Source organism: Anolis sagrei, chromosome Y, assembly GCF_037176765.1.
Source record: "Anolis sagrei isolate rAnoSag1 chromosome Y, rAnoSag1.mat, whole genome shotgun sequence".
Taxonomy (NCBI): Eukaryota; Metazoa; Chordata; class Lepidosauria; order Squamata; family Dactyloidae; genus Anolis; species Anolis sagrei.
In genome coordinates this window covers 32,931,232-32,944,280 of record NC_090035.1, presented here as the reverse complement: position 1 = coordinate 32,944,280, position 13,049 = coordinate 32,931,232, and the positions used below count along the sequence as shown (strand labels likewise).

The following is a 13,049-nucleotide window of genomic DNA, read 5'->3' as shown; positions in this document are numbered from 1 at the left end:
CAAAACAAATTCATTTCATTTCATAACACTCTTGACCCTTGTGGATACTAGCAATCTCCATCATCCCATGTAGTATAGTCTTTCCCTACTGCAACTGTTTCAGTACTCCCAGTGGCCAAATTATGGTACTGCATGTATTTTATCTCATCTTGTTTGCTTATATCACTAACTTTCTCTGCAAATATCTTCCCTCCAGGTGACACGGGTTCCTTCTTCACTTGCACACTCTTTCAGGTGTTTTTGTCATTTTTCCCTTACTCTTTGGTGATTCTACTTCTGACTTGGAATGTGCACCTTGTTCTACTTTCTCTTGCAGTGTCTGCTTCACTTCTGCACATGGCTTAACTGTTATCTCATCCTTTGTGTATGTTTTTCTGACTCATGTTTCTTCTTCACTTCTGTACCTGTGACAACACTCCTTTCCTTTCTACGTGTATCTGGCTCAATCTTTACCTCTTGTCTCTGCTTCTGCTCAATCTCTGCACCTGGTGCAACTGTTCTCTCCTCTCTCTTCATGGGCAAACCATGTAAATTTTGTGTGTTAGTGTGTATGTCCTTCCAGTCTCTCAGTCTTGGAAAATATGCCACTCTCGTTAACCTAACTGTTTGTGGTGAGCTTAAGAATTTTAGACAATCTTTATGATAGCCTAGAAAATACATTTCATGATAACACTTGTTTTTCCTTTTTTCAGACAATAACACATTTGCATAGTGACCAAAGATCCTCATGTGTTTGAAACTTGGTGCATAACCATACAGTTTACGAAAAGGAATATCATCCAACACCTAATCCCACAAACGATTCATTATGTAATTAGCTGTATGGACTGCTTCAGGCCAAAGTGTATTTGCTATTTCCCCATCTTTAAATAACATTTTTTCATTTCATTTAGATATTCCAATCTTTTATCTGCAATTCCTTCCTCATTCTTGAGTTGACTCATTTCAATAACTTCAATCCCTTTTGACTGCACAAATTGTTTTAACTCATCAACACACACTTCAGCTCCTTCATCAATATACAAAGTTTCCAGTTGTGCATCAAAGACATTTTCAACCATTTTTAACCAACTTTTGAGCTTCTCAGTTGCCTCAGACAAATCTTTCAAGAAATAAATGGATCCAAATTTAGTTAATCTATCAACTATTAACATAGTATATTTTGACATTCCACCACTTGGTTGGTAAGGTCCTGCAACACTAATATGCCCTATTTGAAAAAGTCTCTCAGCTCTAATCTTGGATTTCTTGTAAAACTTAATCGGTTCAGATTTTATCTCATCACAGATCGCACAACTTAAATCAAAATAACATTTTTCAACCTCATGTTCTGGGCACAAATTCAGAGTTTTCTTTAAGACTTCCATGTCAGCATGTCCCATTATTCTATGAAGCAAATGTAAACATCTAAGCAAATGTAAACATCCACAATATCTGAGGCCACACTACCATATAATCCAGTTCAATGTGGATTTTATACAGCAGTGTGGAAGGGGCCTTTGTCTTCCTGATGGATTGCTGGTGGTGTCTCCTGGCTAGAAAATACCGTTTTCTTCTGTTCCAATGTTTGACCAGATTGCTCTGTCTCCCTTGGTAGGGATTTACAATGGCCACACCAAGGTGGCCATCAAAAGCCTGAAGCAGGGCAGCATGTCCCCTGAAGTTTTCTTGGCGTAGGCCAATCTCATGAAGAAGCTGTGTCACCTGCGCCTGGTGCGCCTCTATGCGATGGTCACCCAGAGGCCCATGTACATTATCACAGAGTTCATAGAGAAAGGTAACACGATCAAACAAAATTTCTTACATTTTGCAGTCTGTTCTGTGTAACTCTAGCAATGGTGACCAGGGTCCTTTCCATAGTTGAGATGGCTAACTCAATACGGGCATTAGTCTGAACTTGAATGGATTCACCCAAGTAAGGCCTGCACAATTAAACAGGAAATAACACATTTAAACCGGGAACAGAATCCTTTTCAAATTGTGTGGAAAGTGTAATAGTTTTGTGTCTCTTTAGCAATGGCAACTGGTGTCCCTTTTGTTGGTGAGAATGGCCAACCCGCTCCAGGAATTAGTCCGAACTTTAATGGATCCACCCATGGTGCTGAGCCTTATTTATTTATTTATCGTGTCAGTAGCAACCAGACAATTGTATTACAGTTTAAACAAATTTTTAACAAACAGACAAAACAGAGTTTGCAAGCTTGGTAGTTGATTAAATGTCCTTTAATCAACAGGAGACAGGATGGAGGGGAAAGAAAGGAAAAGGAAGGACGGAAGGAAGGAAGGAAAAAAGGAAAGGAGATGGCAGGGAAGGAGTGCGAGAAAGAGGAAGGAAGGAAGAGAAAAGGAAATGAAAAGAAAAGAGAGGGAGGGGGAAGAAAGAAGAAGGAAGGAAGGAAAGGGAAAGGAAAAGGGAGGGGAAAGAAAGAAAAAGGAAGGAAGAGAAAGGTAAGGAGAAGGAGGGGAGTGTAAGAAAGAGGTAGGAAGAGGAAAGGAAAGAAAAATAAGGGAAGGAGAGAAAGAAAAAGGAAAGAAGAGAAAAAGAAAGGCAGGAAAGAAGGCAGGGAAGGGGACAAAGAAAAGGGAAAAAAGGTTGGATGGATTGAAAGAAGGAAAAGGAGGGAAGGTATAAGGGAGGAAAGAGAAAGAAGGGAAAAAAGCAGCGAAACCTGGGCAACGCTAATACATTATTAAACTACAACTCTCAGGACCCTGTAGCGTCAAGCCATAGAAATTTAAGCGGGGCCAAACTGCATTCATTCTACAGTGTAGACGTACCCAATCTTTCACCAAACGAGAAGTCCCAAGACCCTATTAAGCATTGAGCCATGGCTGTGAAAGTGGCGTTGTACCATATTCATTCCACAGTGTAGGTGCGCCCTAGGACCAAGAGGATGGGATTCCTGCCCTAAAAGATTCCATCCATCATGGGTTCCAGATAAATGGATTCAATCCAGCATCTTTTCAATGATGCCATCCCAGGAGGGAGCAGATGATGGGGAGACGTTGTCTTAAGGTTCAGGCAGTGGCCCTCCATTTGTTCAGACCTGCTGCTCATATTGCCCTTCAGTGGCAGTGAAAAAGTCCTCCAGGACCCCTTTCAGGAACTCAAAGGTGGGCTGCTGCTCGGGGCTGTCCTTCCAGCACTGGAGCATCAGCTGGAAAAGCTCAGGCGGGCAGTTCTCTGGGGGTGGCATCCGGTAGCCTTGCTCAAGGTTCTGGATGACCTCTGGGTTGCTCATCCCTGGAGACACAAGGAGAGGAGAAGGAAAAGTGCTGGGGGCAAATACAGGTCATCCCTGAGTTACAAACATCTGAGTCCTAGAGAAGAACAGGGCTGGGACAACATGAAGTGAGAGACATGTGCCTCTCGAAAGGGAAATCTACTCCTGAAAGAATTATTATCAGGGGGAAAAGGTGTCTCCACTGAAGCTTTAGGGTCAGTCCTTGTTTCCAGAACAAGCCACATGTTCTAAAATTCGATTCTCACAGGGACAGAAAATGAGACGGAATCTGTTAAAGGATGTAAAAATCAGTTGGTGAGTGTGTTAACTGAAAAATGCAAAGCATGAAGCTGATTGGTTGGGCTACATTGAAGAGGCTAGCTGAGCCTGGGAGTTTTGGCAACAGCTACATATTTAAACTGTTAGCTGTACAAGAGCTTGCAGAGAAACAGATTTTGCTTCTGAGCTGCTGGAAGAGGGTCTTTCACATGGACCAGTGGAATCTCTCTCACAGGACATTGTGTGAGTCAATACAACTGTTTACATGGCTGTATATATGTTGCTCTGCATTTTAAAGAATAAACTTTCTGTTCTTTACTGACCACCTGCATAACACATCTTTTCTCTGGCAAGACAGCATGTGGACTGGTAAAATGTGAAATACGCATGATTTTCATTCCGCCACAGAATCTTCTGAACAGGGACACAGACAGCAAAAGAAACACCACAAGGGTGTGAACCCTTCCAAATGTGATCCAAAGCTTAGAGAGAGATAGATGTCTAGATAGATGCCTCGACAGATAGATAGATAGATAGATAGATAGATAGATAGATAGACAGATACAGGCAGGCAGGCAGGCAGGCAGGGATTCAGGCCTGTAGCAAGGGGTGGTTTTAGGGGTTCAACCCTCCCCCCTGAAATGTTTCAGATTTTTTTTTAAAAAAAAAAACTGGTTTACTCATGAATTTTAACTGGTTAACCAAATCCTCATGCTAAGTCTATGAGATGCAAAAAATTAAGAGTCCCTCCAGAACTGCAAGCACTATCTCAAGCAAATATTGACAATTTATTCACACTGTCATTACTTGCAGCAATAGCCGATGTAGTGAAGCAACCAAGTTGGGGGGGGGTGAATGCTCTCTTTAAGGAGGGCAGACTTGGTGGAGGTGGTTGACAGGGGCAGAGCTGCAGGCTACTGAAGGCTGCTCTGCCCCCTGCTGTGCTCTTGGCTTCAGCGTGAGCTAGGAGGCAGGTTTCAAACCCCACCCCCCACCCCCCGTGAAATTTTGCTACCTCATCACATTGTTGGCTCATGTTTAACTTGTTGTCCACGAGGACTCCAAGGTCTTTTTCACACGTACTGCTCTCGAGCAAGGCATCTCCCATTCTGTATCTTTGCATTTTGTTTTTCCTGCCAAAGTGGAGTATCTTGCATTTGTCACTGTTGAACTTCATTTTGTTAATTTTGGCCCATCTCTCTAATCTGTCAAGATCGTTTTGAATCCTGCTCCTGTCCTCTGGAGTATTGGCTATCCCTCCCAATTTGATGTCGTCTGCAAACTTGATGATCCTGCCCTTTAACCCTTCATCTAAGTCATTAATAAAGATGTTGAACAGGATCGGGCCCAGGACGGAACCCTGCGGCACTCCACTTGTCACTTCTTTCCAGGATGAAGAGGAAGCATTGGCGAGCACCCTCTGGGTTCGTCCATTTAACCAATTACAGATCCACCTCACTGTAGTTTTGCCTAGCCCACATTGGACTAGGCATTGGAGTTTCCTAGCCCACATTGCCTAGCCCACATTGGACTAGGCATTGGAGTTTCCTTGCCAGAAGGTCATGGGAGACCTTGTCGAAGGCCTTACTGAAATCCAGGTACGCTACATCCACGGCATTCCCTGCATCTACCCAGCTTGTAATTCTATCAAAAAAAGAGATCAGATTAGTCTGGCATGACTTGTTTTTGATAAATCCATGTTGACTATTAGCAATGACCGCATTTGTTTCTAAGTGTTTAGAGACCACTTCATTAACAATCTTTTCCATAATCTTGCCTGGTATCGACGTGAGGCTGACCGGACAGTAGTTGTTTGGGTCATCCTTTTTTCCCTTTGGCCCTCCTCCAATCTGCTGGAACTTCTCCTGTTCTCCAAGAACTCTCAAAGATTGTTGCCAATGGTTCCGAAATGACTTCTGCTAGTTCCTTCAATACTCTTGGGTGTAGTTGATCTGGCCATGGGGACTTGAACTCATTTAGAGCGGCCAGGTATTCCTGTACAACTTGTTTCCCAATTTGGGGTTGGATGTCCTCAAATCCCTCATCCAGTCCATCTTGCTGAGGTTGAAGATGACTTTCTTTTTGTGAGAAGACCGAGGCAAAGAAGGTATTTAGTAGTTCTGCCTTTTCCCTATCCCCTGTCAGCATTGCCCCATCTTCTCCTCGAAGAGGCCCTATCGCCTCCTTGTTTTTCCTTTTTCTACTGACATAAGAATAGAAGCCCTTTTTATTGTTTTTAATGTCCCTGGCAAGCCTGAGCTCGTTTTGTGCTTTAGCCTTGCGGACCTTTTCCCTACAGGTGTTGGTTATTTGTTTGAATTCTTCTTTGGTGATTTCTCATTTTTCCAGTTATTGTGCATGTCTCTTTTGTGTTTCAGCACAGTTAGAAGTTCTTTGGACATCCATTCTGGCTTCTTTGCACTTGTCCTATTTTTTCTTTTTGTTGGCACGGTTTGCAACTGCGCCTTGAGTATTTCACTCTTGAGAAACTCCCATCCATCCGTAACTCCCTTGTCTTTTAGTATCTGTGTCCACAGAATGCTGCTCAGTGTTTCCTTCATTTTTTGGAAATCAGCTCTCCTAAAGTCCAAAATGCGGGTTTGACTTGTCTTTGTTTCGGCCTTCCTTTGTACCTCAAATTGCAGGAGCACATGTCACTTGCCCCTAAGGATCCTACCACTTCAACTGCATCGATCAGGTCCTCCGCATTTGTTAGGATGAGATCAAGAGTAGCCAGTCCCCTTGTTGCTTCTTCTACCTTCTGGACCATGAAATTGTCTGCAAGGCAAGCGAGGAATTTGTTGGACTTTGTACTCTTGGCCGAGTTTGTTTTCCAGCAAATATCGGGATAGTTGAAATCGCCCATGACTACTACATCTCTTCTCTGTGCCTGTTTGGTCAACTGTTGGCAGAAGACTTCATCAAGTTCTTCCTCCTGGCTTGGAGGTCTGTAGTAGACTCCTACAGCAAGATCTTTTTGAGTCTCAGTTCCCTTGATTCTTATCCAGATGCTTGCAAGCTGGTTTCCCGGATTGCTGTCATGCATTTCTTCTGCAGCATAAGAGTTTTTGACATATAAGGCTACTCCGCCTCCTCTCCCCTTTGTTCGGTTTCTGTGAAAGAGGTTATAGCCCTCGATGTCTACATTCCAGCAATAGGAGTCATCCCACCAGGTTTCAGTGATGCCTATGATATCATATTTGTGGTGTTGTGCTAAAAGTTGGAGTTCGTCATGTTTATTTCCCATGCTCTGTGCATTAGTGTAAAGACATGTGAGCCCCTGAGATCTTCCCCTGAGCTGTTTAATTGGGATTATTATGCTTTCGTTACTTGGTCCTTTTTGTGTTTGTGCAGCCCTCCGTTTAGCCTTCTGGCGGTTCCCTGACATTGTGGGTAAAGTAGTGTTCGCAAGGCTGTTGTCCCCTTCCCCCAGTGGGCCTAGTTTAAAGTGCACCTAATGAGGTTTGCGAGTCTGTGAGCAAAAAGGTGTTTTCCTACTTGTGTGAGATGCACCCCAGCCCTTGCCAGTAGGCCATCCTCCTGGAAAAGCAGGCCATGGTCAAGGAAGCCAAAGCGTTCCTCCTGACACCATATTCTAAGCCAGTTATTGACCTGTACTATTTTTCTGGCCCTAGTAGGACCGTGTTTTATGACTGGGAGGAGGGATGAAAAGACCACCTGTACATTACATTGCTTTAGCTTTGTTCCTAGAGCTCGAAAATAATTTGTGATTTTTTGAAAAGTATGCCTAGCAGTATCATTGGTTCCTACATGAATCAACATGAGGGGAGGACGGTGATGGGGCTTGAGGAGCCTGGTGAGCCTCTGAGTGATATGATGTATTTTTGCCCCCGGTAGGCAGCATATTTCTCGAGCCATCCCATCCAGTCTGGAAATGACGGCTTCCATTCCTCTAAGGAGGGAGTCGCCTACTACCAAGGTCCGTTTTACTTTCAGGATTGGCAGGGCCCCTTTTGCGCAATGTAGTGTGTAGGTCCCCAGAAAAGTGATCCTGTTTGTGTGAATTGTGTAGGTGTAAAGTGTTGTCCTCCTCCTCGACATCCCCAGTGCATTCATCAAGGACAATCCATTGCCCCTTGACTTCAATCCCTGGTTTATATAGGGTAACCAGGAAGCAGAACAGGAAGCCCCACCTCTCAAACAAAGCAACACTCAAAGCAATTAATTATTAAACACAGGAAGCCCCGCCTCTCAAACAAAGGAACACTCAAAGTAGTTAATTTTTAAACACTCACTCAGATTTCTAGTGCCCTCTAAGACAAAGCTAATCCTGAAGCAGAAGGGAACAAAATGGATTCTACTTCCTCAACTTCTGTGGGGGCCGAACTGCCCCTTGACTTCAGGCCCTGGTTTATATAGGGTAACCAGGAAGCAGAACAGGAAGCCCCGCCTCTCAAACAAAGCAACAGCCAAAGCAGCAAATTTTAAACACAGGAAGCCCCGCCTCTCAATCAAAGCAACACTCAAAGCAGTTAATTTTTAAACACAGGAAGCCCCGCCTCTCAAACAAAGCAACACTCAAAGCAGTTAATTTTTAAACACTCACTCAGATTTCTAGTGCCCTCCAAGACAAAGCTTATCCTGAAGCAGAAGGGAACAAAATGGATTCTGCTTCCTCAACTTCTGTGGGGGCCCAGCTTCTGTGGGGGCCCAATTGTGGGGGCCCCTCCTGAAATTTTTTCTGGCTACGGCCCTGCTGGGGTTACATTTACAGAATGTCCCTGTTCCAATTTACAAACTAATTCAACTTAAGAACAAACTTACAGAACCGCTCTTGTCTGTAACTTGGGGACTGCCTGTACAGTAAACACTTGGCCCCTTCTACGCTGGCATATAAAGTCCATATTATCTTATTTGAACTGGATTATATGGCATTGTAGGCCCTTTCCACGCAGTTGAATAAAAACTCACAAGATCTGCTTTGAACTGGAATATATTGCAGTGTGGCCTCAGATAACTCAATTCAAAGCAGATATTGTGGGATTTTTTTTTGTCTCGATATTCTGGGTTATATGGATGTGTGGAAGAGCTCTTGGGCCCCTTCTACATTGTCATATAATCCACATTATCAAGTCAGATAATCCACATTATCTGCCTTGGTCTGTATTATATGAGTCTACACTGCCATATAATCCAAAAATTGATCATCTGGATTTCATACAGCAGTGTAGATCCAGCCCCTCAGGACCCATCTGCTTTGCCATATAAAATCCAGATTATCCGTCTGTATTTTACTGCTGAAAAGGTCCAACCTGGATAAGGAATCCGGCCATAAGTGATGATTTCGGTCAGCAGGATCCCAAAGGACCAAACATCAGATTTTATGGTGAACGTCCCATAATTGATGGCCTCTGGAGCTGTCCACTTAACGGGGAACTTGGAACCTGGAATAAACAAGATTATTATTATTATTATTATTATTATTATTATTATTCAAAATGCCTTTTGAATTCTACCCTTTTTGAATTCTGGCCACAAGAAGGCACTCTGCCTCCATCAGATTACACTAACTTTTGAAACTTTTCTATGACACAGAAGGGAAAAATATATTGTTTTGCATATCCTTGTGAAAAGTGTCACCATCTGAGAAAAAAACCCAGTTGTATTGTTGGGAGATAGTTTTGGAACAACTCAGGTAACTTAGGACAGAATAATATAAATGCTTCTGGGCATGAACAGAGTGCAATTAATGCAGTTTGGCTCTGCTTGAACTACTATAACTCAATGCTACAGAATCTTGGGAGCTGTAGTTTTGCAAGGTCTTCAACTTTGCCAAAGAGGGCTGGTGCCTCATTCAATTTCAACTCCCAGGCTTCCATAGAATTGAGCCCTGGAAGTTAAAGTGTGGTCAAACTGCAATGATTCTATAGTGCAGACCCACCTTCCTGTGCCGTGTATTCATCATCCTCGATGAGCCAGGCCAATCCAAAATCGGCAATTTTGCAGGAAATCGCCTCCAACACCAAGATGTTTGCAGCTCTTAGATCCCGATGGATGTAGTTTTTCTTCGCCATGCCTTCTGCGATCTTTATGGGGAAAGAGGTTGGCTTAGAAAATAGCCATATTTTTACAGTCAGGAATGTACAGCTCATACTGTATGTTCGGTTCTATTGAAATGATGGGGCTACAACTCCCATTATCCACAACTGTGGCTGTTGGACACTGTAGTCAGGAACATTCAGGCAAACTAGCATTAGTAAGAGCTGTTTTCTCCCTCTTTTGAACCAAAATAAATACAAACCTACTCCCTCCCCCAAAAGAATGCTTACAGAAGAGGGTCCATCTACACTATAGAATTAATACCTGGGCTGACATGTCCAGCAGTTTATAGATAGTCAGCCGGCTGCCTTTGGGGCCTTTGAGGAAATCCACCAAGTTCCCTATGGAGAGGGAAAGAAAACATATAGTAAAATGAGTGATACAGGCATAGGGGTGTCCACAATTCCTCTGAGCATATGCAGAGTGCTTTTTATAAAACCGACATCAACAAGAGCTTAGTTTATTTTATTTATTTATTTATTTATTTATTTATTTATTTATTTATTTTATTTACTGCGTTTATATACCGCGATTCTCAGTCCGAGGGTGACTCATCGCGGTCTACAACATAAAAAGACACAAGTGCAAATTACAAAACATATCATTATCAAAAAACATCTTATCAAAAACATCAGTATTACTACAAAATTTCTACTACATTCCGAATCGTCTCATCGTCAACCCACAATCCGATATCATTTCCGTTGTTCCATTCCTATGGTCAAATTACCAGTCATTGCACTTCTTGGTCAAATGCCTTCTTAAATAGCCAGGTCTTTAACTTCCTGCGGAATATCAACAGGGAGGGGGCTAGCCTGATGTCCACGGGAAGGGTGTTCCACAGCCGAGGAGCCACCACCGAGAAGGCCCTATCTCTCGTCCCCACCAGCCGTGCCTGTGACGCAGGCGGGATCGAGAGCAGGGCCTCCCCGGAAGATCTCAAAGTCCTCATGGGCTCATAGGCCGAGAGGCGGTCAGTTAGGTATCTTGGGCCGAAACCGTTTAGGGCTTTATAGGCCAATGCCAGCACCTTGAATTGAGCCCGGTAGCAGATCGGCAGCCAGTGGAGCTGGTACAGCAGGGGAGTTGTATGCTCCCTGCGTCCCGCTCCTGTTAGTATCATGGCTGCCGCACGTTGGACCAGTTGGAGCTTCTGGGCCGTCTTCAAAGGCAACCCCACGTAGAGAGCGTTGCAGTAGTCTAAGCGGGATGTGACCAGAGTGTGGACTACCGTGGTCAAGTCAGACTTTCCAAGGTACGGGCGCAGCTGGCGCACAAGCCTAAGCTGTGCAAATGCTCCCCTGGTCACCGCCGAGACCTGGGGTTCCAGGCTCAGCGATGAATCCAGGATCACACCCAAGCTGCGAACCTGCGCCTTCAAGGGGAGTGCGACCCCATCCAGCACAAGCTGTAACCCTATACCCTGTTCGGTCTTGCGACTGACCAGGAGTACCTCTGTCTTGTCTGGATTCCACTGTAAAAGAGTGCCCCCGAGACCCATCCCTGCAAGGCGCTCCAGAAGGATACCGTGGTCGACGGTATCGAAGGCCGCTGAGAGGTCCAGCAGCACCAACAGGGACACACTCCCCCTGTCGAGCTCCCGGTGCAGATCATCCACTAAGGTGACCAAGACTGTCTCAGTTCCATGTCCCGGTCTGAAACCAGACTGTGCCAGATCCAGATAATCCATGTCTCCCAAGAATACCTGGAGTTGTGAGGCCACCACGTGTTCCAAGACTTTGCCCAAAAAGGGAAGATTGGAAACTGGCCGAAAGTTGTCAAATTTAGTGGGGTCCAGTGATGGTTTTTTCAACAGCGGTTTTATTATAGCTTGTTTTAAGCTCGCTGGAATTCTGCCTTCCCGAAGGGAGGCATTAACCACCACCTCAACCCACTCAGCCAATCCCCCTCTGGCCTCCTTTAGAAGCCAGGATGGGCAGGGGTCTAGGATGCACGTGGTAGGCCTCATTCCTCCAAGTATCTTGTCCACATCCTCGGGCTTCACCAATTGAAATGAATCCATCAAAATAAGACAAGCAGGTGCTCGTGTTACATCCTTAGAGACTGCCCTTAATATGGTGTCTAGACCAGAACGGATCAAAGCGACTTTGTCTGCAAAGAACCGAGCAAAAGCTTTGCAGCGAGCTGCCGAGTTGTCAGGGATCCCGCCTAGATTGGCGGGGTTTAAAAGGCCTCTGACAATCCGGAACAGCTCAGCCGGACGGTTCTTTGCAGACACAATAGTGGCCGCAAAGAAAGTTTTCTTTGCGGCTTTTATTGCCGCGGCATATGCCCTTAAAAAGGACACAAACCGTGTTCGATTTGATGAATGCAACACGAGAAATGCAATAATATGAATATTAACCACAATCCTTATTATTATTATTATTATTTATATCCTGCTTTTTCTCTCCATCCGGAGACTCAAAGCAGCTCTCAATTAAAAGCATTACAATACAACTAAAAATATACAAATATATATACACTATTAAACATAATAGTGTTTGTTTTTAATATTAAAAACAATTCAGGTTAAAACCATAAAAGCTTTGTAAGTTGTTATGCAGACATCGGGGTGTCCACAGTGCCTCTGAGCATATGCAGAGTGACTTTTATAAAGTGGTGGGTGTTTGAATTCAAACTCACACTGCCCAAGTCTCAAGTCGTCAACAAGGAGCAATTAGTTTAGTATAGGCTGATGGAAACTAAGTCAACAAGATCTTAGTTTCTTTTAAGGACCACACCTTTAGAAAGGCAATAACAATAATAACAATAATAACAACTATAGTAGTAGTAGTAGTAGTAGTAGTAGTAATAGTAGTAGTAGTAGTACCAGTGAAGTCGATAGGAACTTTAGGAGGGTCTTCCCCAGGAGGAGGGACCCTCAGACCCCACCAAAGAGGCATCGCTACTTTAGCGAGCTAGGAGACGCCTGATTTAAGCTATTTTTATTTCCTTAAAACTCACCAAAGTTGAAGAAGCGGCACCGAGGTGTTTTTATTAGTGATTCAGCTGAAAAGGATGCAATGTAGCAATCATTTGCCTACAGAGCATGTGGTTACAGAGATCAGAGGCGTTTTTATAGGAAAAAGAGGCTCAAAAGTTTCAAAATGCCCACTCCCTGCCCTCCTCCCGGCTCGAAGGTGATTGGTTGACGCGATAACAGCTGGGAGGAGGCTTGGCCGCCCACCCTGCGCCAGAGCCAATCACAGAGCTCCTCTGCTGTGCAGGAGCCAATTGGAAAGCTCCTACCGCCTCAGCGCTCTGGCAAATCAGGAAGAGGGGAGGCGGGATGAAGAAGAAACAATGGATTTATGAGTGGCTTATGGGATTTCATGCCTTGGGGGTCTTGAGTCTGAGAAACCGGCCTGCAAAAGATGCCAAGTCTATTGTCTTTTAATGGGTCTGTGATAAGCGATGATTGCTTTATCCGAGTTTTCCTGTCGCCATCAGATATGACACAATGAAGAAACTGGGATGAATGTC

General features: G+C 44.1%; 1 protein-coding gene and 1 pseudogene across 1 annotated transcript; one reads left to right on the top strand and one right to left on the bottom strand.

The window, feature by feature from the left end:
- LOC137095585 (proto-oncogene tyrosine-protein kinase LCK-like) overlaps positions 1 to 1,827 on the top strand; it is a 45,461-nt pseudogene extending 43,634 nt beyond the window's left edge.
- Positions 1,828 to 3,041: 1,214 nt separating this feature from the next.
- On the bottom strand, positions 3,042 to 12,469 carry LOC137095584 (proto-oncogene tyrosine-protein kinase LCK-like). The gene is made up of 6 exons (XM_067462364.1): positions 12,397 to 12,469; positions 11,008 to 11,114; positions 9,828 to 9,989; positions 9,406 to 9,550; positions 8,777 to 8,908; positions 3,042 to 3,244 (listed from the first exon to the last, which is right to left on the bottom strand). Exons 1-6 carry the CDS (start codon positions 12,467 to 12,469, stop codon positions 3,042 to 3,044), a joined length of 822 nt encoding a protein of 273 aa, XP_067318465.1.
- Between the last annotated feature and the right edge of the window lie 580 nt (positions 12,470 to 13,049).